Genomic DNA, 26,257 nt, shown 5'->3' with positions numbered 1-26,257 from the left:
CTGCGCGGGCCCCGCCGCCCGTGGGCCCCGCCCCGCGGCGCAGGGAGACCCCACCCCCACGCCCCCCGCCGCGCCGCGCCGAGCACGGAGCGAGCCCCTGGCGTGGAAGCCTGGGCCGGGGTCAAGGGCAACGCCCCAGGGGAGGCACGAGGCTCCCCGCGGCTTCCTCCGCCAAGGGCGTCGAGGCTGTTCGGCGCCCATGTGATGGGGCCTCCAAATGGGTCGTCTCCGTCCCCACTTCCCTGCAGAGACCTCACCGCGACGACAGGCCCGCTTCCCCGCCCTGTGGAGGGCTGACCCCCGCTCCCTTGAAATCTTTGCCCGGTTTCTCTTCCCGCTGCCTCGCCGCATTGGGTGGCTGCCGTTAAAAGCTGGGCTCCAGCTCCAGGGGCACCAGACCCCTGTCACCAGCGGAGGATGCTGTGGCGGCCCCATGTCCACCGTTCCGCAGCCGGGCTTGCAGGCCTGTCCGCTTTTCCCCGTCCCCCTCCCCACCTGTGACGCACCCTCCCTTCCTCCTTCCTGCTCAGGGGCTCGACCCACCCTACGGAGCCACCTGGACAGCACCCTCTGACCCAGGGGCCCCGACCCGCCCTCCGTGCGCAGCAGTCACTGTCCTAGACCCTCACCCTGGCCTGGGGACCCAGCTCTGTACCCTCCTGGGGCAGGTCAACCCCGCCTCCTGCTGGAGCTCTCCCTCGAGACCGATGCCCCTGCAGTCAGCCTCACACCCGCGCACACTCACACTCGCAGACTCACGCACACACAGGTGGCAGCTGTCCCCTCCCCAGCAGCGCTCAGGCAAGGACACGAGGGCCAGGGCACAGGTATGCTTTATTACTTCGTTTCCACAATCGATTGTCCTCAAGAATAATTCAGACCCCTTCCCACGCATTTATAATCTGTGAAGAACCGGCTATTCGGGGTTCCAGGTGCTTCCCGAGGAGCCAGCCCGCCTTCCCGAGACCACCGGTCATTCTGGCCCCCACCACAGGCCCCCACTCCTGACCCCTGACCTCAGGGAAAAGAGCAGGCGCATCCAAGAGGCTGTCCCACCTGGGTCCCCTGCTGAGAAAGGAAACGGGGGTCCCAAAGTGGTGAGTCAGCCCTTCCCAAGGCCCCACCTCCAGGAGGCCAGGTCCATCTCCATGAAGAGAACAAGGCACAGGTGTGAAGAGGACGAAAAGTCAAAAAACGGAGCTGAAGACGGCCGGGGGGGGGTCCCCTCCAATGCAGGTCACCGCCCCTCACCTTTCCTTTCTCCCAGACTTACCCCAGGCAGTTGGGTCTGTGGTGGGTGGAGGTGGGCGCGACAGGTGAGTCCACAGCAGAGGGCTGGGGCCGGGTGGGACTGGCAAGAAGAGGCATGGCCCCCAGCTGTCCACCCCCCAGGGTCCCAGACCAAGCGTTAGGGTTAAGGCCTCACGGCTCCTGCCCCCCTTTCCCGTGGTCCTCAGGCCAGCCTGGCACCCGACGGGGCGCTCCTCGGCCCTGCATCGCGGCTCAGCCCCGGTAACTCTTGAGCAGTTGCCCGGCGATCACCAGCCTCTGGATCTCGCTGGTGCCTTCATAGATCTCGGTGATGCGCGCGTCGCGGTAGTGGCGCTCGGCCGGCATCTCTGTCACGTAGCCCATGCCTCCCAGGATCTGGATGGCCTACCAGGGAAAGCAGCCCATCAGGAGGGAAAAGGCCGCGTCAGGGGCAGGATCGGCCACACTGGGGGACCAGCAGGGGCGGGGACGCTGGCCCACCCCCCGCCCGCACAGGGACACTCACCTGGTGGGTGATGGCAGTGGCAGCTTCCGACGCGGCCAGCTTGGCCATTGCCGCTTCCTAAGCACAGGGGACAGTGGGGTCACAAACCTGACTTCCAGCGGGAGCCACCGGCACATGGCGCTTCAGTGGGGCCGGTCCTGGGGAGCCTCCCCCTGCGGCCATAAACCCACAGGCCCGAGGAACTGGAACCCCACCCAGACTTCTCGCTCCACACACCAAAGCTCTGGGCCATGCCTGGGGAAACCCCTTCCCCACAGGCACCTTGGTGAAAGGCTTCTTATTATCCTTCAGCATGGCAGCACGCCAGGTCAGCAGCCGGGCGCTCTCCAGGGCCAGGGCCATGTCCGCCAACTTGAACTGCAACAACCCAGCCCCCCCACCCCCACCCCGCAGCAATCAGTAGCCGCCCCTCCCTCCAAGGATGTGGGGGGGGAGAACCCAGGAGCCAGAGAGGAAAGGCCTAGCTGCCCTCCCTCCAGCATCCGGGCTAAGCTCCCCTGTTACCTGGATGCTCTGGAGCTTGGTGAGGGGCGCCCCAAAGGCCCTGCGATTCTCGGCGTAGTTCACAGCACAATCGAGGGCGGCCTGGGAGATGCCCAGGGCCTGGGAGGCGATGCCAATGCGCCCCATGTCCAGGGTTTGCTGTGGGGAAGGCCCCGGTCAGTGGCTGGCCAGCTGGGCCCCAGGGCCCCGGCCCCACTGCCAGGCTCACCATGGCTATCCTGAAGCCCATCCCCGGCTCCCCCAGCAGGCTGTCCTTGGGGATACGACAGTCCTCAAAGATGAGGTTGGCCGTGGATGAGGCCCGGATGCCCAGCTTGTCTTCCTTCTTCCCCAGCGTGAGCCCAGGCGTCGGCATGGGAACCAGGAAGGCACTGATGCCCTGCAAGGCCCAGACACAGGCAGTGACGTTCTCAGGCTGGCCCAGCCACCCCCCTTACTCAAGGGCACCAGAAGCAAACCGGCCCCCTCCCACCACCTCCCTCAGACCTCAGCCAGGGCGCCCTCTGCGGGCTGCACGGGGAAAGGTGCAGACTCGGGCCTCAGGCCACCAGCAGGCCAGGGAAGCAAAAGGGCCGCCCCAAGGGGTGTGAGAGCAGGGACAGCTCCACTGAGCCACAGGGAACTCGCGTCGAGAAGCTCCGGACCATCTGCAGCCCAGAGGTCTCCCCGGCCCTCTCCCTGGGGTCCTCACCTTGTTCTGCAAGGATCTGTCTGTGCTGGCGAAGACGACGGCAGCGGAGGCCTCCCAGGAATTGGTGATCCAGGCCTTGGTGCCGTTCAGGACCCACGAGTCCCCCTCTGCCCGGGCAGTGGTGGAGGCGGCTCCCGCGTCGCTGCCGTTCCCTGTCCCCCACACAGATTCAGAATCCACTGTTGCCACCAGTGAGCAGGGGACCCAGCCTGGCCCCCAGCTCCAGCACAAAGAATCAGGGTTTTGGCTCCCAAGAGGAAGCTCCCGGGCCACACCAGCAACCAGAGAGCTCTCAGAGACTAGTCCAAGAGGGCCCAGGGCGGGGGCTGCGCAGAGCGGGGCATCTTCACACCCAAGGGACCCCAGAGCCAGGCGGCCAGAGCTCAGCACCCCCCGCCCACACCGAAGGCCTGTGCCCTTGTGTCTCATAGCCTCGCTCCTGCCTCAGCCCCAGCGGCAACCCAGCTCCAACCCGAGTCTGTCACTGTGATTCTGCACAAGGCACGGGGGCCAACCACGGTCCCACCATGGTACCTGGTTCACTGAGCGCAAAGCAGCCAATTCTGTCGCCACCAGTAAAAGGGGTGATCCACTGTTGCTTCTGCGCCTTGGAGCCGAACTTCAGGATAGGCCCCAAGTAGAGGGACTGTGGGGGTGGGTGGAAGGGGTGGGTGGGTGGTCAGAGGGGACCTGTGGACCCCACTCCAAGACCCGACCTGAAAGAACTGAGCCCAGAGGAGGTTGGGGGCTGGGTGCCAAAGCCCGGCCATGCCCGGGACACCAGGACATGTGGCCAGAGTGCCCACCTGCCCACGGGAGCCTCCCTTCCACCTGTGTGTCCCAGGAGTGGGGACTCACGTTGTTGACACTCATGATGACTCCTGTCGAGGCACAGCCCCGGCTGATCTCCTCCATGGCAATGGCATAGGCCAGGTAATCGAGGCCGGCGCCGCTGAACTCCTCAGGCACATCCATGGCCAGAAGCCCGAGCTTGCCCATCTTCTTCACCTGGCCACAAGGAAGGATGTCACGGCAAGGGCAGCTGGGGGCCCGTGCCCATCCCTCCCAACTCCAAACCCTCCTGCTCCTGAGCCAGTGCCTGTGGAAACTCAGGCCATGTGGTCCCTCCACCCGCCCCCTGATCCCCGAGGCCAGACGCTGAAGACCCAGCCTCAGCTCAGGTCTGCATGACAACACCGTGCATCCAAGCTGTTCTGCCCCCACACTCCACACTGGCTCACCTCTGTGTCCACAGCCACAGCCAGCAAGCAGGCAGAAGGCACAGGAAAACTTCAGAGGCCCCCAGGGTAAGGAGCAAGACAGCACAATGCCGTACCAACCTTCTCTCAGCTCTACACACATAGCCCTGTCTCCCCACCACAGGGCCTTCGCACGTGCTGTTTCTGTCAGTAATGCCCTGTATCAACTAGTTGTTGTGGTCCCCCTCCCTCCAGATCTCAGCTCAAGCCTCACTTCTTGCAGCTCTCCCAGAACCTGTGCCCTTCCAATGCAGGGCTTATGCAGCTGGAAGTTCACACCTATTACTCTGCTGGTTTGGGTTAAGATCCTTCTCCCTGGGGTGCCTGGGTGGTTCAGTCGGTGAAGCGTCTGCCTTCGGCTCAGGTCATGATCCCAGGGTCCTGGGATCGAGCCCCGCATCGGGCTCCCTGCTCGGCGGGAAGCCTGCTTCTCTCTCTCCCACTCCCCCTGCTTGTGTTCCCTCTCTCGCTGTGTCTCTCTCTGTCAAATAAATAAATAAAATCTTAAAAAAAAAAAAAAAAAAAAACCTTCTCCCTGACCATGAGGGCCAAGACTGGTTTTTGGTCACTGCGATATTCGCAGTGCCCATGAATGAGTGAATGAATGCTAAGAGCTTGGAGTTTCTGATTTGGAACAACAGTAACAGTAACCGTCAACCAGCAAGTGCCTACTGTGAGCCAAACTCCACATCTGAGTCTCTCCAGACCTCAAACACATGGAGCAACCTGCTCGGGGCCAGAGCTCGTGAATAATGCGGCCGGACCGCACCCCAGTGACTCCAGGGTCACAACCAGCTCAGCACAGCGCCCAGCTCCACCCCTCCGACCTGGGACAGGTGAGCCTGCATTCTGGGGGACCGACACAGGCCACACAGAACCTACTGAGCTTCGAAAGGAAGCAACTGAAACCAACTGCCCATGGGGAGGGGCAGGGGGCACGGGGAGAAGGGCAGCGCTGCTTTCCAAGAGCCCCTCGGTGTCATTTGATTCCTGGAACCGTGTTCTTACACTATTTGGACTTAAAAAAAAAAAGCAAACATAAGAATTTTCACAATATTTTCTCATTTTTCTATAATTAATATTACTTCCGTGATTATCAATGTTGCACCCCCTCTGCAAATAGCACCTGCGTCACGGGACTGTTGGACTGAGAAAATGCATATGAAGTGCGGAGCCCAGCGCCTGGCGCAAGTGGGGTGATCGGTGAACGCGCCTCCCATCACGAAGTGGCTGACGAGTGGTCACCTGGACGAGGGTGAACGGTATGAGAAGCACTCCCATCATGATTTACGTGCCCCTCCGTGAAATTCTTACCAGACTCTGCCTTGAACTGTTCCCACGGGAAACCCTCCTACAAGCCTCCACGCTTGGGGTGACCTTACTTCCCCCTCAGTGTCTCCCGAAAACACCCGGGGTGGGGGGGACAGACACTTCTTGTCCCCGGGGTAGCACTGACCTACCGAGCCCACAGTGCTGATGGCACCCTGCGGCCACAAGAGGGCAGACGCGGGTACCTCTGCAGGGGAGATGCAGTTAAGGATCGTGGGTTATCCAGGGGGACCCAATGGCATCTCCAGGGTCCGTACAAGGTGAAGAGGGAAACAAGGAGAATGAGAGGTGACAATGGAAGCAGGCGTCCGAGGGACCCGAGTGCTGACCGGAAGGGGGTCACGGGCGGGTAGCGCAGGCGGCCTCCACATGCTGGAAGGGGCAAGACCTGGACCCTTCTCCAGAACCACCAGCATGCTGATTTCGGCCCAGCGAGACCCACTTTGGATTTCCAACCTCCAGGAACTGTCGGATAATAAGCTGCTAGTCTCTAGTCTGTGGTCATTTGTCACAACAGCACAAGAGGAAACTGACAGTTTCTGAGCCTGGGTGACTCAGTTAAGCGTCGGACTCTTCATTTCAGCTCAGGTCATGATCTCAGGGTCACGGGATCGAGCCCCGGGTTGGGCCCCGCCCTGGGCACGGAGCCTGCTTAAGACTCTCCTCCACCCACAACCTGGCCCCCACTACCTGTCCCTACTGCTCGCGCTCTCTCTTAAAAAAAGAGGGGGGACTCAGAGGTACCCCAGATGTGTCGCTTTAAGAATCTCTAAAAAGACGAACATTCTGTGGTGACCACACAGCTGCAGCAGGAGGGGGTGGGCCTGCTCGGAGACACTGCAGCACGGCGGCAGGCACGGGAGTTGAACATAGGGTGGTCGACACAGCACCGTATCTCATTCCACGTGGGGGCTCACAGGGCCCGGGGCCGGCACGAGTGTGGGCCTCAAAACAGAAACCGTCAGACTCACCCTTCAAGGCAGCCAACAAACCCATGCCAGGGGGAACGCGGCCTTGTGCTGGGGAAGGCGGTGCGGGGTCGGGAGCCTGGGCCACACTCACCGGGGGCTGGAAGCACGCGGGCCTCCGGGATGCACGCGCAGGCCTCGGCAGGTGTCTTGCTGGAAAGCTCTCTCTGGCCTCCCGGCAAAACTGTCCCAGCTACAGGTGCCACCCAACCTCCTCTTCATCCCACAGCCCTTCAGGGTACATCCCTGGAATGAAGGATGGAGTCGTCCCACACCCCGCAACTCCACTTCACCCCAAGAAACAAAAAGGGAACCGAAATCCCCAGGTGGGGTGTGGGCAGAGTGAGGATGATCTGTCTTCCTTCTGCAGGCGGGGGGGAGCTCCCACAGAGAGGCGACCCCTCCGGGACACAAGACGTCAAGCCACGTCCAGGCCACAAAGAAGCCAGAGCTCAGGGGCCCTCTCCCCTTGACTGCACCCCCCACCAGCTCTCCTGACAGTTCTCGTTCTCGCTGCGGGAGCTCACTGCACCCCAACCAGTCACTCCCCTCAAGTCTCACCCAGGTCCGCTCCGCCCCCGCTACTTGCCACCAGGGTTTGCTTGAAAAGCCTCCAGCTCCAGCTTGCTCAAGGGCAGGAGCTCGCCCACATTGGACCCAGAGCCTGGACGCAATCCAGCTCACCCAATTTCATCAGTGACGCCTGGCTCTGCTTTTCCCAACCTTTCTACTCAGAAAGCCCAGGGCGCCTGGGGGGCTCAGTCGGTGAAGCATCTGCCTTCGGCTCAGGTCATGATCCCAGAGCCCTGGGATCGGGTCCCGCATCGGGCTCCCTGCTCAGCGGGGAGCCTGCTTCTCCCTCTGCCTCTGCTGCTCCCCCTGCTTGTGCTCTCTCTCTCTGACAAATAAATAAATAAATCCTTAAAAAGAAAAGAAAAGAAAACAGATCACCAGATCCCTGGCATGATGCTACAGCCAGCTCGCAGGAACGTTCTAGGGAGAACACAGAGACAGAACAATGCTCGTGGTGTACACGCGCCAAAGTGTGTCCAGGCAAACAGACCGGCGGCGGGGGAGACAGCCAGCCTGGCAGCGCAGGGAAGAGATGACAGCACGGAAAAGACAGAGAGACCGGGGACAAGATGCAAAGCAGCAGAAACAGGAAGAACATGTGTGTCCTTCCCGTTGGGGAACGTTGAGTGGGCACTTCCTAGAGACACACCACCGTACGCCTTCACAGAATCAAACGTATCCTAAGTTTGCATGAGCTCAACACAGTCAAAACTGACTCCCTTCAAACGATCCGATCTCATCGCTTGCCGGAGATCTGCTGCTTATTCAAGGGAGAGAAGCCCTGTTCGCCGCCGCCTCGAGTGTCCGCTGGTGGCCGGCAGGTGCTACGTGCTGGGCCAGAACGGCCACGCAGCGTCACCTCGCCTCCCCGTTCGGTCAGCAACCCCGCTGTGGACTGTCGGGCTCTTTCCGAGAGCACAGTGTCATGTGGACAGGGACATGCGGGCGTGAGCAGGAAGCCGACCGCCCGAGACAGCACAAAGCACCGTGCTAAGGCCAACCACAGAGTCGCCGTGAGGAACAGGATGCTCCTGGGACACAGATGGATGAATGCGCTTGGGACAGAGGGGAGGTGGCATTCGGGACACACTTCCAGGGTGGAATTAACAGGACTCAGTGGGTAGGAGGAAGAAGACAATGGGGTATGGTTCTAGAGGTTTCTATGTGGCTAACTGGGTCAGGGAAGCACCATCACCGGAGACAGAGCACGACAAGGAAGAGCAGGTCTTGCACCTGCTCTAGTAAAGTTATTCAATAAACAGTCACCGAGTGAAGAAGAAACGAGGCTTGGTTTTTTTGTTTTGTTTCGTTTTTAAAGTAGGCTCCGCACCCCAACATGGGGCTCAAACTCATGACCCTGAGATCAAGAGTCGCACGCTCTACTAACTGAGCCCGCCAGGCATGGGGCTCAGTTTTATACAATAGATATACAGCCCCCACGTGCTGGAAGGCTGGTGAGTCCAAAATCAGTTGAAACACCATTTTATTTCTTATTTCCCTTTATAACAAAGTAACATTGTAAATTTTCCTTTGTTTCCTTTCTTCTTCTTCCTTTTTTTTTTTTTTGGCTTGAATACAGGAAAACTGAAGCTCAGTTTAGGTTCCCAAACCAGCCAAGCAAGCAGAAATTGGCACTAGCCTTCCACCTAATTCTCGGCCTCCCTCAATTCTTCTCCCCTTGAATCTTCCCCCATGAACCCACTTTTTCTGGGGGAACCGGGTGGACAAAAAATTCTTCAGGAAAAAATATTAGAAATCACTAACTAAGCACCTACTATAGGCCAGGTGGGCACTCAGGGGTCTGTATCTGGCTCCTCCCATCCTACCTGTGGGGCTGTTAGGCAAGAAACTTAACCTCTCTGGGCGCCTGGGTGGCTCAGTTGGTTGGGCGACTGCCTTCGGCTCGGGTCATGATCCTGGAGTCCCGGGATCGAGTCCCGCATCGGGCTCCCTGCTCGGCAGGGAGTCTGCTTCTCCCTCTGACCCTCGTCCCTCTCGTGCTCTCTATCTCTCATTCCCTCTCTCTCAAATGAATAAATAAAATCTTTAAAAAAAAAAAAAGAAACTTAACCTCTGCCTTCAGTTTCTTCATCTAAACACCGAAGACACTTTGAGTAACTTCCCCAGAGTGTTGTGCTGAAGGCATAATGCGTAAGCACCTGGAATACAGTAACCCCCAAATGACAGCTATTCCTGTTCTTATCAACGTTTTTTTGGGAAACGTTCAGTGGTATTACTCTTTTGATTTAGGCAACCTGCCATATTATCTGTGAGTCTAGTTCTCTGATCCCTCTGCCCACGTAAGCCCTGGACTCCCTTCGGTACCTGGGAGCTGAGCGCCAACCAGAGTAACAGAGCCGGGGATAAAAGCACAAACCCAGCAGGCTTCCATCTGCCACGAAGGGAAGCAAACACGGATTAACCTCCGCACCCCATCAGCCGCCAAGAGAAGAGTCCGGGGCGCGGGAGGAGTGGTGGCAAGATCAGAAGGTGAGGCACAGCTCCCCCCTAGCTCTACACCCAGCCATTCAAACAGCTGCTCCTTCGTCATCTCCGACAAGGGGCAAGTACGAGCCGGATGCGTGATCAGCGACACAAAAACACCTAGACCGACAGACCCAAAGACAGACGCCATCACGACTCGGAGCTACGGCTGTGCCCTGGGCGAGTCCTGATGAGCTCTCCCGGCTTCCAGCGGGAGGGAGGCTGACGCCATGGCCTCCTCCCTCCACACCTGTGTCTGTCACTGCTCCAAGGGGTAGCTTGCAAACTCCCCAGTCCCAGGAAGCAAGGAGGAGAGGATAAAGCCAGAGGACTAGTTCAGAGGAGCTTGGGGGAAAAGAAATCTGTTTCTACTGCCAGCTTTCTTGCCCAGAGCAAATCTAGGCCTGTCATCTTAGTAAGAATTTGAGGGAACAGGGATGCCTGGGTGGCTCAGTCGGTTAAGCGTCTGCCTTCGGCTCGGGTCGCGATCCCAGGGTCCTAGGATCGAGTCCCGCATCAGGCTCCCTGCTCGGCGGGAAGCCTGCTTCTCCCTCTGCCTCTGCGTGCTGCTCCCTCTGCTTGTGCTCTTTCTGTCAAATAAATAAAATCTTAAAAAAATAAATAAAGGATGAGTCATAAAATGTTAAAAAAAAAAAAAAGAATTTGAGGGAACATAGGAAGAGCAGAGGAAAAGTAAATCAAGCTGTCTGTCTTTTGGTAGGAAAAGCCCCAACACACAGCCATGTCTCAGGCAACTGCTCTGGGAGCAACGTCTTGAAACTCCTCTTGGCTTGTTCCCATCCTCTGCTCACAGAGAGCTGGAGTTTGGTCACATCTCCATTAATGGCACTGAACGATGAAGGGAACGTGCCAGGCGGGGTCACAGAGCGGAGGGCAGAAGGGTAGTTTAGGCCCTTGATGGGAATATTCCCAACTAGAACAGGCCTTCCCTGCCCGCCAGCTGGGCTTCTGGGCCAACCTCGGGGAAACTGGATGGAGAAGGAGGTCCTGGAGCCAGCCAGGCTTGGGATGTGAATTCTAGCGCACAGATCGGTAGCCTTGGAAAATCACTTAACCCCTCTGCCTCAAATTTCTCAACTGTAATAAAAACGATCATAGTGTTGCCAGTTCCCACGCCCCCCGGACCAGGAGGCACCAGAATTCGACATGTGTTGGCTCACTTAATCCTGGCAAGCATTCTAGAAGCCAAATGGGGATCAGATTTGCAGGTGAGGATGTCCTCAGACCTAGCGGGGATGACCCAAAAGTTACCCAAAGTTACCCAACCAGTGTCAGTGCCCAGATTGCCATCTGCCCGCCTCACTCGGAGCTCCCCGTGTGTCGCCACAGTCCGGGCACGGTGCCCAAGACGCTGTGAACAGCACGGTATTTTCTAAGCTGGAAAAGTGGCCCCAGAGCCCAGGAGACATGAGATGGCAATCAGAAAACTCTGGAACTCCTTAGAGTGACAAACAGGCCAGGACGAGAGGCCAGAAAGATCTACAACTCCACAAACTTTACTGAACAAATATTTGTTGGATATTTATGCCATGTGCCACAGCGCTCGCCAGGCCCCGGGGATCCAGCAGAAACATCTTACCCAGGAAATGACAGAGGAGATGACTGCAAGGGAAACACACAGAGGCACGGGAAGGAGCATGCTCCCTGGGGTCTAAGGGTCGGGCAGAAGAGCTGGGCCTCAGCCCTTGCTCGACATCTCATTAGCTCCCTGACCTGGGGCACAATATTTAACACCCCCCCCCCCCAGTCCATGTGAGTTCACCAACTATCCAGCAGGGTATGTAATACTTGGACCCTCACCTCACAGGTTGATTGTGAGTTGCAGATGGGCTGGCACACCTCGAGGGCCCTAGAACCAGGCCTAGCCCCTGGCAGGCATCCTGCAAGCGCTAACCGTAGCTAGCAGCACAATGCCTGGCCCACGATAAGTGCGATGCCCACCCACCATTATGACTGTTACTGCGGAAGTTAAATCCGGGCAACAGGCCTCATGCTGGATGCAGGAAACCTCCAGAGCATCTTCTGGGTTCCAGGACCCACCTTAGGATTCCTGGCTTGGAGTCTCAGTGCCCCTGGCTGTCCCTGTCACCGCCAGTCCCGCAGTGGCTGGCAGACCACCACTGGGGGCTGCTGAGGTTGGAACTCTCACCTGGGCTGCTGGGAAGCGATGTTCCTTGTCCAGCTGGGCTGCAATGGGAACCAACTCCTTCTCAGCAAATTCCCGGCACGTCTGGCGCAGTATCCGGTGTGTCTCTGGCAGCTCCACAGACTGGTAGATAGTATGTGACCGACGCCAGGCCCGAGGACGCAGAGCTGCAAGCAAGAACAGGTAGTAGTGGGAGGGGAATGCAGGAGGTCCTGCTGCATGATCATCATCGTGGTGGCCATCCAGTGACTCAGTGGGCCTCCCCCAGGGATGATTTTGCCTCCCGGAAGATATCTGGCAACGTCTGGAAACATTTCTGGTAGTTGTAGGGTGGACTGCTATTACTCTGGAGTGGGTAGAAGCCAGGGATATTGCCTAACACCCTACAAGGTACAGGACAGACCGCAAGACAAAGAATTATCGGCCCAAAATGTCAATAGCAAGCTGTTGAGAAACCCACACCAACGGAATGCTTCTTCCACTTGCTAAACAACTATCCCAGTCGATCTTCAGGACGACACCAATCGTACTAAGACCACAGCTTTGCCGCCTTAGCCAAGGATCTTAACTTCACTGAGCCTCCGGGCCTAGAAAACCTGGTAGCCAGCAGTATTGAACTCCTGGGGCTGGGAGGGTGAAAGAGATGCTGACTGCAGCACCAGCACAGGGCCTGGCAGACAGAGCCCTCCACGGGGGTCCCCTTACAGTTGTCCTGCAGGCAAAGGAAGCCCTGGCCACATGAGAGAAATAAGCTGGGAAAGGTGCGGCATGAAATAATCAACAAGCCCAAACAGTTACTGAGAGCCATCTGACAGGCGCTGTGCTGAGTGTTTTACCCAGCCTGCGTGCGATCTGATCCTTGTAACAACTCCACGAGAACAGGGACACATCGCTAGGACCATTTTACACCCAGGCGAAATACGGCGGACGGGCCAAGCGTCTCGCCCAAGGTCACAGACGCAGAGTCTGGGTTCAGACCCAGGCCTGGCTCGGGAGGACGGGCGCCCCTGGGCCTCCGCCGGCGAGGAACTGAGCGGGGGTTCGGGGGGCGGTGTGGATGCCACGGCGAGGGCGGGGCGGCGGGCGCGGATCGGAGCGGGAACCGAGGCCGCGCAGGCGCCAGCAGCGGCCCAAAGTGGGGCAAAGGCCGCGCGCGCTCCCGGTGAGGGTGCAGTCCGGCCAACGGGACTCGAGCCCGCTCGGCCGGCCCGGGCCGCCGCCGCCCCGCTGTGCAGAGCCGGAGCGCACTCACCTCCGCGGCTGAGGCCGCAGGCCCGGGCGAGCAGCGCGGCGGCCATGGACGCGGACGCGGCGCCGGGCTTTTGCTCGCCGACCTCCCGCTCGCCGACCTCCCGCGGGAGCGCACCGGTTCCGGGCCACGGGGGGCGGAGCCAGGGCGGGCCGACACGCCCCTTCGCCCCGGGGGCAGGTTCCGGCCCCGCCTCCCTCCCCGCACCGCTGAACGCGCTCTCCGGCCCCGCGCCCACCGTGCCCTCGCTGTCTCTGCTCCAGCCGCACTAGCCAGCTCCAATACCCCGGCTTGTTCCTGCCTCCACGACTTCGACTTCGCAATCCCTGTTCCTCCACCTGGAAGGCTCCTTCCCTCCATTCAGGTCTCACTCTCACTGAGGCCTGCCCTGACCACACATTCTCCATCCCAGCGTCTGTTTTATTTATTCCTGGCACTCAGCGTCTGACATCTCGACTCCTCCCTCTAGTCTGTGAGCTCTGAGAGGCACAAGGATCTTGTCTTGCCCTGATGCTCAGTATTCGGCCCCAGGGAATTGGGCTGCCTGGGAGGGGGATGTCTCCTCCAGAAGTTGTGCAGGTGGGGTGGAGCTGCCATCCCTGTTCCACTGCAGTCCCATCTGTCTCACCCCCAGTCGTGGGGCAGAGCCCATTTGGGAGCAGGGGGCACTGCCCCCAACGCCATGCGTTTGGTCCTTGGCATCCTCATCGAGACGCCTTGACCCTCCCCAGGAAACTGGCGACTCCAGGGCCCTGACAAGGGTCTTCCTTCAGCACAAGCATGAGTCAGACTTCCACACCCTCCCGGGCACCCACACATCCCTCTGTCCTTTACGCCTCTGTAACTCAGCCAGGCACCTGTCCCCAGCACTGACACGCATGCCAAAATTTGTCTTCCACCAAGACCTTGCTCTCCCTCCCCGAGATCAATGAAAAGATGCAGCAAAGTCCTTAATATGTTACCTCTCATTTAAGAGAAAGCCTCTAAATCCACAGTACTTTAGACCCGAACCAATGAACTGTGGTCGGCTAATGCTCTGAGGCCTTCCTTACCTTTCCACTGCCCCACCTGGTGCCAGTCCTGGGTGAAAGAAGAAAGGAAGAAGCAGGAGAGGGGGAAATCAGTGAGTGGACACGGGCCAATGACTGCTTCGGCTGCCACAGACCATCCAAGCCAGACTTACTTCAAAATTGTATTGTTACCTTAAACAACGATGTTAGTTTTATATTAAAAGTACACCAATTTCCCAGTAAACACAGAAACCAGACAATGGTTTCAAGGGAACTGGCCTTTGAGGGAACTTTGCAGGGTGATACAACAGCCCTGTATCATGATTGTGATGGGGCAATAAGGCTGCGTGCTCATCCAGCTGTATCTCAAACCAGGTGAATTCTACTGCAGTTAATGCATACCTCAATAACCCTAACATTAAAATACTACATACATTTTTAATTCACAAAGCCCCCCCAGCAAAACAAAGCAAAAATATTAAACCTAGAGCCCAATACTGTTCACTGATCATCCTAAAAACCAGCAACACTCATTATTTACAGGAAGGTCATTTAAAGAAGCTTGGAGCCCACCCCCACCCCAAACCTGCTCCCCCGCAGCAACCCACAGGGCCCAATCAGGGGACAAGAGAAGACGCACGTACTGTGAAAATCTTTTATTACTGTCTCTTGTGGCAAAATAACATTTTGTACAAATAAGTCACCTAGTTTACTTTGGACACAAAGACAATACAAACTGGAATGAGGATCTTAGGTGAAGGGGAAAGAGGAGGAAGGACAGATCAGGTCATTGATGTTTCTTATATTCTGTGAAAAATAGATTTACAGGGAAAAAATAGACTTTCACAACTTCAATGACTTTACATGATCCTTTGTAAAACAAGGGGTAAATCCGCCTCCACCAGACCCTTTTTGTGGCGAAGATGTTCTGTAACATGGAATGTGAGGAAATGAGCCGACGATCAGGCGCTTACAGCAGGTACAGCAGCACCTCCGCACCAGGAATCCTCGGGCCCTGGCAAGGAATCTATGCTGTGGTTCTGGGGACACTGTCTCCAGTCCTCAAATCTCACTGCCATCGTGGTGACAAGAGCCACCAAAAGAAAGTGACTTGACAGAGGGGAAAAAAAAAAAAAGAGTACCCTGGGAGCCTACTGGGGGTAGCAGGACACACTAAGGCAAGACTCCCCCAACTTGTCCATTACACACAACCTATTAAATCCATCCCAGAAATGAATTCCACTTCAACTGGAAAAATAGGTCGACGATTACCCGTCACTGCCATTTCAAGAATCACCAGTCTACGGTGAGCCCCACCTTCCCTAAATCACTGCCCCTGCTGGAGAATCAGATGGCCCAATGGCTGGACGTGTCTTCCGGGAGTTCTGCAGGCCCCTGAAAACTGCCTTCTCCGCAAAGGATCACTGAGCAAACACATAAGGCCAGGGCGGCCTACTTTAGCCCACAACTACTTTTATTGGTTATTTCTTCTGTTTGCTCTTTAGAACAAAATGAAATCAACAGGGATCTTCTTTGGAGAAGCAAGAAGGGCATCATAGCCCAAAAGCTCCACAGGAAAAGAGAGATATTCTTCCTGGAGATTCCAAGGCAGAGGGATAGGAGCAGGACGGCAGAGGAAGAGGCGCAGGCATCTGGCCCCCGTGGCACCAGGTGGGCCTGCCAGGCTGCTGGCATGAGTCCCTCCAGGAGCTGCCACCCAGATGCCAGCTCTGAACAGGAGGCAAGGTGTCCCCGTGCAGGTCACTTTTCCCCTCCCCCAGCAGCACCCCCAAGACAACTGCTATCACCAGCCCCGATTCCTTACTAACATGGCCTCCCGATTCAACTTTTGACGGCTTCAGCTACTTTCAGAGAAAGGAGGACTTCCAATTCTTTCCCCAGGTCAGGTACAAAAGCGTGAATTCCAAACTCACTCTGGTTCACCCCCCAGAGTGGTGATGCTTCTCCAGATTTCCTGAGTAGTGAGACACAAGAATCCAGACTCCCAGGTACAGAACACCAGACAGACCGTCGGGAGCAGATGGTATACCCCTGTGCTCCTGGGCACAGACGGAGCACACGGCCTCCAGATGGTCCGGTGAGACTAAGGCAAGCTAATGGGGAGGAGGACAAAGCATGACTCAAGCCAGCATGCCTAGCCCCCCGCCCCTCCCCCAGCAAAGGCTAACACTGCAGAGAAGAGACAGCCTACTAGTCCACACGACGTGGTCTGCCCTGGGACACATTTCCAAGACACTCTATTGAGCAGAGCTCTGGACAGCTCCAGAAACCACATCCTAGATAATAATTAAATAACAAATAGTAGAAAATCTCCCGATTAGGCTACTGTCCCATAGAGAAGGGGTGATTCTGAAGCTCAGTATGTACACACGAATATGCTAGAGAAGTCACGAGGAGAAACCAGGCAAGGAGGCAGTACTGGTGTCTGTCCACAGATGAGGAGGGAAGGAGGGCAATGCAGCTTTTCCCAGCAGCACGTGGGACAGAGCCACACATAAGGCACCTGGATTTGTGGTCGACTCCAGTTCTGAGATTCACCCGGTCTGGTGATGAGTAACCCATGTGCAGGGTGCCTGGTCTCTTCCCTCCCTCAGTGGTTGGATCCAGTGCCAGCACACAGGAGTAAGGGTTTTCTCAGTGAGAAAGCTGCCAGCATCTGGCACAGCCCAGACTCTGGCCTGGCACAGAGCACTGGGCCAAGGTTCAAGGCCACTCACACTCTAGAATCCAAAGAGGGAGCAACACTGGTTAGCGAATGCACAGGAGACTTCTGTGGCAAAGTGCTGGCCCTTCTATCCTGGGCCCCATGTGGCCTTTGTCCCAAGCATCTTGGGAGACTGCTCTCCAGCTACTATGATGCTTTACAGTGACTATTCCCTCATGCCCAGGCCCTTCCTCCTGCTACCTTCCTATCAGTGCTAAACCCTGGCCACAGCAACAATCTTATCAGAGGGTCAGCCACCCCAGTCAGACAACCAGGAGGAGCTGAGGCTATCCAGGAAGGGCCTGAGGACAAAAGTAGCCCACAAGGATGTGCAGGGAAGGTTTTCTGAGAACACCTTTTGAGAGCCAACTCGGCCGACTTCATTCATCTTTTCCGAACACCCAAAAACATTCCAACTAGCAGTATGAAGGATCGGAATATGCATTACTGAGGTCTGACCTGCCAGGATGGTTCCAGAAATTATTTCAGGAGAAAGGCAGACAGGAAAATCCTCCTAAAGAAGAAATCTACCAAGAGTTTCAGAGGCAAATCCACATCATAAGCCAATCCTGCAGGCTCTCCTGTGTAGAGAAAAATCAAATCCCTCCTTTAAGTAGCTGCTGGTCGGTAACTATCCCAGGCCCCAACATGAGCCAGATTAGCCCCAGGCGCCTGTTTAATACTATCAGAAGTCTAACCACACACCATATATGCTGGGAACACCACGGTAGTCTTATAAAACCTCCCCAAAAGAAGACTAAGGGGGGGAAAAAAAAAACCAACACAAAATACAAGGCCTGCTGTGGCCTCAAGAGATCCTACTGTTCCAAAAGCACAAAACTGACAGTCTATTTCAGGAGATACTCAAAAGTTAGGAGCGAGGACAAGCAGAGCAAGCTCATCTTTCCTCCAAAATGGCAACAGGAAGGCACTGCCAGGCTGAAATCTTGGGTGTGTCCCCAGGAGGGCTGGTGGAAGATCCTGGAAGTCAGACAGAGAAGCAGGCCTCGCCACAACATGGACCTTTCAGTCTGGCAGCCCTAGCGGCCCCCTGCACCCCCACTCTTGGCACCCTTCCACCACCCCCTTTCTTTCCAGTTGCTTTAGAACTACACACAAACTGAGGTCACACTATGCCAACAGCAACACTGTAAGCAAGAGGAGGAATCGCCTAGAAGAGGCCTAGCTGTCAGCTTCTCACCGTGCCCAGGAAGCTACGGAGAAGCTGCTGCAAGCCGGCCGGCCAGAGCCTCCTCACCCCGACGCAGCTGTGCCTGCAGAGACCCAGGCTCATCAGCACAACCAGCAGGCAGCTAGGACAAGAGGAAAATAGACTTTCTTTTTTTCTCTGGACTCCAGGAACCTGACCCTAATCCTTTACTTTACTCTAGTACCTCTGCGACCTACGGGGCAGGGAAAAGGGAAGAAAAAATACTGGGGAAGAAGACACAGCACTGCTTGGCACCTCTCTTGAGCACAGGAAACTACCACGCCAGCCTTGGCTTTCCGGGATGAGGCTCCAGATGTGTGTGGACGAACAGCAGGTTCAACCACCTCCATGTGCCAGGACCTTGGGCCACAGCAAAGCACCTCCCCGTCCACTCCTGCAGCAGTCACTGGCCTCCATTATAGGCATAGTCAGCCTTGTTGTGCATTATCAGCTTGTTGTCAACAAAGTAGAAACTGTCAGAACGGGTCTCATAGGGATTTTCAATCATCAGACGAACTGCAAGTCAGAGAAAGGGAAACAGGAAAGACATATGTGTGAGTCTGCCCCCTGGGCTAGGTGGGAAAAAACGTAGTATCCCCTCTGTAATTCATAAGCCAGCCCTCCAGAATGTGTGAGTGTACTCTGCCAGAATAATGAGGTCAGAACAGAGGAGGGTAGGCTTGGAGAGCTGGAGAGAACCAGAGGCCCCCAAATTAAACATGATACCCACTTCAACATAAGGATGTAATCAACTCTGACATGGCACTACTTGGGCATCTCCAGCCCTTAATCAGAACCCCAGGGAAACAGGATTACCCTTTTGCCAACATGGACCACTGAAGACTATTTATTCAGTACTTCTGGTCTGTTCCCCATCTCTAGACACTCTGGCCCAAATTCCAAAAGCTGTGCCTCACTGTGCCCACTCCCCATGGGGATCCCTGACAACCAAAGGAAGCCTAGGAATGCATGAGTGCAGGGGGACAAAGGGCGAGGACGCTTTCACAGGCATGGCTCGGGGTATTAGGTCGCAAATGATCCAGCAAAAGATCTGCTTGTCTTGGGATCCAGATTTAAATCTTCTGTTTGCTCAGGCAACTGCCCAGACCTCTTTAGCCATACTAGACAGTCAAGATAATTAACAGTCACAGCCTCTGATCGGTTTTGAGTTAATGATCACATGCTATTTTGGCTCCTCTGGAGGAAATGCGCTTGTTTACCACAGTTCTCAAAAGATGAAACGAATTGTTTCAAGTCCTTTGAACCCACTTGGGCCGTACTTATTTGGTTTATATCCAGAATATTGACCTCCACACTCCTTCAGCTTATTTGGTTTCAAGAAGAAAAGTTCTATTGCCTTGGGTAAAAACTTGAAATACTATACATAATCCTTTCCTGCAAGTATCTACCTATTCTGGCCCAGCTTGGGGAGCGGGATCAGAGGCCGTCATCAACAGCCTGCCCCACATCAGCAATCCTCATTTTACCTGGAAACAGCACTGTCAATGTGAGTGGAGAATATTCTGGTTTTTGGAATCTTAACAGTTTTAAGGACCTGGGATTCTGAGAAAACCAGTGTATGTAGGTCCTTCCCTACAACTCAGCCAAACTCCCCCGACTATTCACTATTCACAGGATCCCGCTCACATTCTCATTGTTCTGGAGCCATTTTCCCTGGTTACCAACAGGGAATGCTAACCCAAGAGAGCGCCACCAGAGTCCCAGGAACTGATAAATCCTGTTCTTTCTCTCGATCAGTCCACCTCTTCCCCTGCCTCGGCTTCTCCCTCTGGGGCCTCCTGAGTTCTTCCTCCTCAGAACTATAGGATTACTCTTCCTAAGACATGGCTTCCATCCGGCCACCCCTGCTGCTCCAAACTCTGTAACAATTCCCTTTTTCCTGTGGATCTAGTCTGACAGCAGAGGATGAGAAAGACTTCTGATTCTAGTTGGTCCCCAGCTTCACTTCTCCCTCTGACTAAGGAGCGCCAGGCAGGAGCCAATGACCAGAACATAGTGGAAAACCAAAGCGGCTCAGAGAGGCACTCCAGCTAACCCTAGGCCCAGGGATCATCACGGGCCTCCCCGCCTCTCCTTCAGTCACCCCCTTTCCCGCAGCAGGCACCTAAAGCAGACAGCCTGCATTATTAAAACCTTCGATGCTCCCAGACAGGCAGAGTTTGGAACCCTAGAGAGGAGCACTAGGAAATGAGAAGCCTGAGGTCAAATGCCTACAAAGGCATCATGTCACCACCTCCCTCCTCTGCCAGATGAGGGCGTTGGACCAGATGGACTCCAGGGTTTGTTCCTTCTAGCCCTAAGAATCTAGAATGGTACAGAAGTCAGGGGATACATACTGACATCCTCAGAAAGCTGGGGAAACTCATAGATATGTTCACAAGTGTTTCTACTGCTGGGGATGCAGAAGCCGAAATCGAAGTCAAAGTTCTTCAGCAAGCGTTCCCGGAAATAGTGCCGCTCGATCATCCGGAAGTTTGACACAGGTTTGTCTCCCACTGTGAACTCCACTCTGCAAAATAAACCTCTGTGAGCCCTACTTGGCCTCCTCCCTCCTCTAAAGTCAATCCAGAACCCAACCAAGAACATTCTTTGTGGACAAAGAGTGTTCTCCCCTCCAGAAATACTGGTACTCACGTTGCGCCGACTGTCCGGAGGCGGAGAAAGGCTGGTGTGAACTGATAGCGGACAAAACGTCCTGCACTGATATCCGCGTCCCCACCTTCGTCGTCCTCCTCCTCCTCTTGGTCTGAAAGAGTGAGCACACAGCATCTCGAGTGCACTGTCTTGGCACCACCGGTCCCAACAGCACAACCGGTGAATGGTACTAACACCCACAGCAGGATGGTCAATGTCGACTGCACATTTGCTACATACCAGGCCTTGTGCTGATCACTCCCCAGAATCCTCAGAGTAACCCTGGGGGGTGTCATCACCATCTCCATGTTACAGATCAGGACGCAGAAGCTCAGAGACATTAAGTCACATGTCCAAAGTCCCCCAAATAGTAAATGGGGGAAGAAAGGATTTGAACCCAGGGACTCAAAGCTTGTTCTCAAACACTAAGCTATTTACCTTTTATGTAGTTTAAGGGCTTGGGCCATATCCTAAGAGAGCCGGCCTGAAATATAAGCCAGGTGCTAGGCCCCTGGCATGGTCGAGAGCATACAGACATGTCTGCTGGTGACGAGGTTGCAGTCCTAGCCACCAACCAGAAGAATGAGACTACAAAGGTTGAAACGAGTCAAAAGGCCAGTTCAAAGAATGCAAAAATTTCTGATAGGCAGCAAAGATAACCCCTAGAAATAACCTTGTTATTTAAATGGAAGATACTGGCCTACAGTCTTGGGGTACCGTAATGCCTATTCCAGGCCACGCCAGGTCCAACACTGACCAACTGGGAAACAGTGAGGCAGATAGATGGGCAATGGACCAACGTGTGGGACCTGAATGAGAGCCAGTCTAGTCCATTCCTGAACCCAGAAAGTGGAAGTTCTGTAAAATGAATCAAAGAACCACTCTAATGTGAAAAACAAGGTAGTTCCCACTAGTAGCCATCCAGTGTCCAGCAAAAATATTTTCTCCAGGTATAGGCTGAATATGGGTGCAACTGATGTCTTTTTTAGCCCCAGACATCTCTGCCAATGACAACCCCAAGAGCATATGGGCAACCAGACTGAGCAGGGGTTCAGAGCCAGCCACTGGAGAGTCCTCGCTCCAACAATGTGATTCAGAGAGAATCAGACCAAATCTTCTCAGGAATTCAAATTCATCAGAACAAGAGCAGCAGGAAGGTACTGATTCAGTGGGAGCATATTCTAAGTGAATCAAGATCCTTAAAGGTAAAGACTGGAGAAGTTGAAAATCAAGGTATTTTTACAGGATCTGCAGCTGACCTTCTTGAGATAGTTCAATTTTGTACTGAAATGACTACTATGGGCCCAGCCTAATCCAAATCCACATATCTGAAGCAGCCCTGGGGTCCGCAAAACATCTGAAGTACTGGGACGGGGTCACTTAGGGATGTGAATGCCACAGACCCAGGAAGCTGGCTGGCCCTGATCCTCCCAACACCAGCTAAGCACCCACAGGCTGGAGCCGTTAGGTGCCTTGGTCAGCCCTAGATTATGAGAGCACAAAGGATGCCGGATGGGGTGAGAAGACTAGGGCTCCAGCCTTGGCTGTACAACGAACCTGAGCTGAGACCTTCTCAGGAAAGCCTTTCGACCTACCTGGGATACTAATACCTGCCTTACCAAATTTACAGGCTCTTCTGAGCAGCGAATCAGATGAGAAGAGCTTTGCAAAAAGAATTATTAATACAGACTTCAGTGAATACTCTGCAGACATCGCACTGGTGTTCTAAAAACTAATGCCAGAGGGCGCTCCGTCTCCGGTGATGAGCTCCAAGACTGACATGTGGTCCCCTGGCCAGGAATGAGTCACCCTGGGGCTGCATCACAAGCACGGGAAGTATCTATTCAAAGCTAATTTAAGGAATCCCAAGTAGTTCATAGGTCTGGGCTTTCTGTTCATCCAGAAAATGGTGAAGATTAAAATCCAAACTAGGACTTACAGGGAAATAGGAGGCACTGTTTAAAGGAAAGCGAGGGAGAAGACAGGGGAGCCCAGACCGGGACCCTCAGCATCACCCCTTCCAGTGTTCCCAGGACACAAGGCTCAGGGGAGCTTTCCTCATTCTACTTTAATTCCAAGGCTTCCTATCCTAAGTGGAGGCAACATGGTAAGATGAACGAGCACAGAACCTTAGGAAAGTACCTGGAAATTCTGGGTCTGTTTCCTTATCTGTAAAATGGGAATAACATTTCTGCAAACAGAAACACATGTACAATCAGCAGAGGGTAGATACTCAACAAACACCAGCCTCTCAGCACAGCTTCCGACCAGTACGCCAGGCAGGCCAGGTTTCAGGAGGAGGCACTGCACGGACATGCTGGAGTACAAGCCACAGGATGCAACGGCTCACACAAACGGGAGCCTCGGAGACCTTCTCAAGTGGCTGCGACAATACTGAGGCCTACCTGAAACACAGGGTTTGGCAATCTCAAAGAGCACTGTCCCTGTCTCCAAGTCTCGAATTTTGAAACGAGTGAAATCAATACTGTAGATGTTATCTTCGGGTTTACATAAATAATCTGAAAATAAGAGAGAGAGAGAAAGACAAATGCTGTTTAGTAATCCTCCAAAACTACCATTTCTTTCTTTGTCAAGTTTTGAAGCAAACTCAGGGTTTTTCTTCTTACACAATTCACTTAAAATACACCAAAAACTTCCTCTTATGTTACAAGCAAAAGCTGTGTGAGAAGAATAAGGGGATTGAAGAAAGAAAACAAGACCATGGATTTGGATGGGATGAAAGATTAACACTTTTAGAAACAGGGATAGTATCAGGGGCTTGCTTTAGAAACACCCCCAAAATGGCCTACAAAGCTTCCATGATCTATTAACTTGATGTCACAACAGAATTTTTTTACAAATCCATTTTAAAACATTTATGCTGGGGCGCCTGGGTGGCTCAGTCGTTAAGCGTCTGCCTTCGGCTCAGGTCGTGATCCCAGGGTCCTGGGATCGAGCCCTACGTCGGGCTCCCTTCCCCGCGGGGAAGCCTGCTTCTCCCTCTCCTACTCCCCCTGCTTGTGTTCCCTCTCTCGCTATGTCTCTCTCTGTCAAATAAATAAAGTCTTTAAAAAAATTTTTTTAAAAGAATACTTTAAAAATAACAAATAAATAAATAAAATAAAACATTTATGCTGATCTAATGGCCAATATAGTGCCTGTTTGCCAGCCATGGGTATCGCACAGCAGAGATCAGCAAATGTTTTCTGTAAAGGGCCACATCATAAATAATTTAGACTCTGGGGCCACACTGTCTCTGTCACAACTACTCAACTCTGTCTCTGTGGCAAAAAGCAGTCGCAGACAACCTGCATATAAATGAGCATGTCTGTAGTCCAATAAAACTATTTACAGACACTGAAATATGAATTGCATATAACCATGTGTGCCGACATTTTTTTTCCCTCAACTATTTAAAAATGTAAAAACCATTCTTAGCTTGTGGACTGTACAAAATCAGGCGGTGGACCATACCTACACAGGTGACAGGGCAGATCTGCTGGGAGGGCACTGGGCCAAAGTGAAGTGGAGCCCGTGACAACCTGAGCAGCTGGTCAATATGGTACTGATCATAGGAAACTTCCCTGATTTCTTTCTACGATGTGACTCCTGATAGCATCTTCTTCTCCACAACTCATTTGAGCACTTTTTCTTACACTGTCTGCTTGTGTTAGTTGTTCCATGTTTTACAAGCTGTCTCTCCAGTAATATGGCAAACTTGAGACCCGCTGATTACTTTGTAAATCCTAAAAAGACTGAGATGGCTTCTGCACCTTTCAAGGGTATTCAATAAATAACTTGCTGAACGGAACAGACTTGAACAAAATCCAGAGGTCACCACGCTCTGACCTGTGGCTTTCTCCAGTAGGCTACTGGGGTGAGTTTGAGCAAGAGCACCAATCCCAAGCTCCTACACATGACCTGAGTGCCCACGGAGAATGCCGCTAAGGGCCAGGCATTAGAATGGCCTGATTCACCCTTGGTATCAGGAGAAAGCAGGAGGCTAGAAAGCTCAGGTGATGCGCACTTCTGGACCTTCAGAGCCCCAAATGAAAACGGGGATAGAACAGAAGCAGCGTTTTCACAATGTTTCAATAAACTGAATAGCAAGACCTTCTATAGATATACTCAGGCACGCAAAGGACAGGCCCAACCCAATGGAAAGGGGGGACATCGAAATATCAAGAGTCAAGTTAAACCTATCAGGAGATGGGAATTCCTTTTCATACAGGCTGCACCAAGGCCCACTGTCTAAACTCCCGCCCCCAAATTACTGGAGCTGCCACCAGCTACCTGAGGTACACCTGAGCAGCCCCAGGCTGACAGCTAAAGCAATTCAGCAGGTAACGCTGTGGCAGCCTTAGATCCACGGAGGGAGTGCTGGTGTCGCAGGGTTAGAAGTCTGGAGGGCCGCAGGATGGGCAGGGCAAGCAGGGTCTAACCTGGGAGAGGGGAAAATAGCAGCAAGAGAAAGGGTGGCAAGTCAGGGCTTGGCTTGGAAAAGAATATAAAAAGGGAGAAGAACCAAGACAGGGGGTGGGCAATGTATTTCTTCCCACCCTTCCTTATTATCAATGAAACCTTGTAGGATGGTTGCATTTTACACAAGAAATGCATTTCTTAAACACTGACACATTCTTAATTCACTAGAACAGGTGTCAAAAGCGAGATTCACATTTTAGACTGTGTACATAAACTGAAACTTTATTAACATATCTTCTAAAGTGGCAGTTTTAAATTTGCATAAAACGCCACGGCAATATGTTTGAGGAAGGAAGGGCCCTCCTGCACACAAAAGGGGCAAGGCTTGGGACCAAAGGAGTAAGGGGGCCAAGGCAGGCCGGAGAGGGGGCTGTCAGGGGGCGGAGTGGACGGAAAGGCAGAGAAAGCAGGTAGGGGTCTGGGCGGGCAGAGACTGCAGAGGCTGGGAGGGGGCAGGTTGAGGGAGCCTGGCTGAGCAGGAACTTCACTGATACCCGTGGGTCTTCCAGGACGAGGGGGCAGCGGTCCTATTTAACCAGGGTCAGGAGGTTCCGGTTAAGCTAAAGGGGCTCCCTACCCAAACGGATCCAGCTGAGGAGGAGAACGACCCAGCCTGGAGTTCCAGCTGGGGCCGCCCAGGAGCCTGGCGCGGCCGGACACAGGGGAGCGCGGTCAAGCTCAAGGAGAACCCCTTCCCAACCAGGTCTGGCTGAGGGTGGGGAGCGCAGAGCCGGCCCGGCACAGCGGCGGGCGACGCGGCCTGGCCGGCCGAGGGGCCTGGGTGGACCCCCGGGCCGGTCAGGCGGCGAGCGGCCGGCTCCGCTGAAGGCGATAAGGGGCCCAGGGCCCGGGGCGAGGGCAGGGGCGCAGTCGGGCCGGCACTCACTCTCGGTGACCCGGCTGAGGCGCAGGACGTGCTCGGGCCGGATGGTGTCCAGAGCCAGCAGCTCCTGCTCCGTGACCGCCGCCCCGATGCCATCCTCTGCCGCGTGGTGGGGCGCCTGCCGCCGCGCCTTGAGTCGGTTCAGCACGCCGCCGCCCGCCTTCTTCTTCTCTTCCTTGCCGGCCACCAGCCCCCCAGGCCCAGCCGCCGACCCAGCGGCCGCAGCCTTCGGGTTGGACCCGCTCATCGCTCCGCCGCCAAGATGGCCGCCGCCTCCACAGCGCCGTAACT

General features: G+C 54.7%; 2 protein-coding genes across 3 annotated transcripts; both read right to left on the bottom strand.

The window, feature by feature from the left end:
• Positions 1 to 815: 815 nt before the first annotated feature.
• Positions 816 to 13,134, bottom strand: ACADS (acyl-CoA dehydrogenase short chain). 2 transcript variants are annotated; one of them, XM_027577417.2, is made up of 10 exons: positions 13,005 to 13,134; positions 11,756 to 11,919; positions 3,831 to 3,980; positions 3,507 to 3,618; positions 2,973 to 3,124; positions 2,490 to 2,660; positions 2,282 to 2,419; positions 2,039 to 2,134; positions 1,778 to 1,834; positions 816 to 1,656 (listed from the first exon to the last, which is right to left on the bottom strand). In XM_027577417.2, the coding sequence occupies exons 1-10, from the start codon at positions 13,048 to 13,050 to the stop codon at positions 1,504 to 1,506; spliced, it is 1,239 nt and encodes a 412-aa protein (XP_027433218.1). In that variant the 5' UTR covers positions 13,051 to 13,134; the 3' UTR covers positions 816 to 1,503. The 2 variants fall into 2 exon arrangements, with proteins under 2 accessions (XP_027433218.1, XP_027433219.1); XM_027577418.2 differs by lacking the exon at positions 2,039 to 2,134.
• Positions 13,135 to 14,652: 1,518 nt separating this feature from the next.
• UNC119B (unc-119 lipid binding chaperone B) lies at positions 14,653 to 26,256 on the bottom strand. The gene is made up of 5 exons (XM_027577463.2): positions 25,970 to 26,256; positions 23,007 to 23,120; positions 20,602 to 20,713; positions 20,304 to 20,476; positions 14,653 to 18,462 (listed from the first exon to the last, which is right to left on the bottom strand). The coding sequence occupies exons 1-5, from the start codon at positions 26,211 to 26,213 to the stop codon at positions 18,350 to 18,352; spliced, it is 756 nt and encodes a 251-aa protein (XP_027433264.2). The 5' UTR covers positions 26,214 to 26,256; the 3' UTR covers positions 14,653 to 18,349.
• Between the last annotated feature and the right edge of the window lies 1 nt (position 26,257).

Source organism: Zalophus californianus, chromosome 14 (genome assembly GCF_009762305.2).
Source record: "Zalophus californianus isolate mZalCal1 chromosome 14, mZalCal1.pri.v2, whole genome shotgun sequence".
Classification (NCBI taxonomy): domain Eukaryota; kingdom Metazoa; phylum Chordata; class Mammalia; order Carnivora; family Otariidae; genus Zalophus; species Zalophus californianus.
Note: the sequence above shows the minus strand (reverse complement) of the source record. Positions and strands in the feature narration are given on the sequence as shown.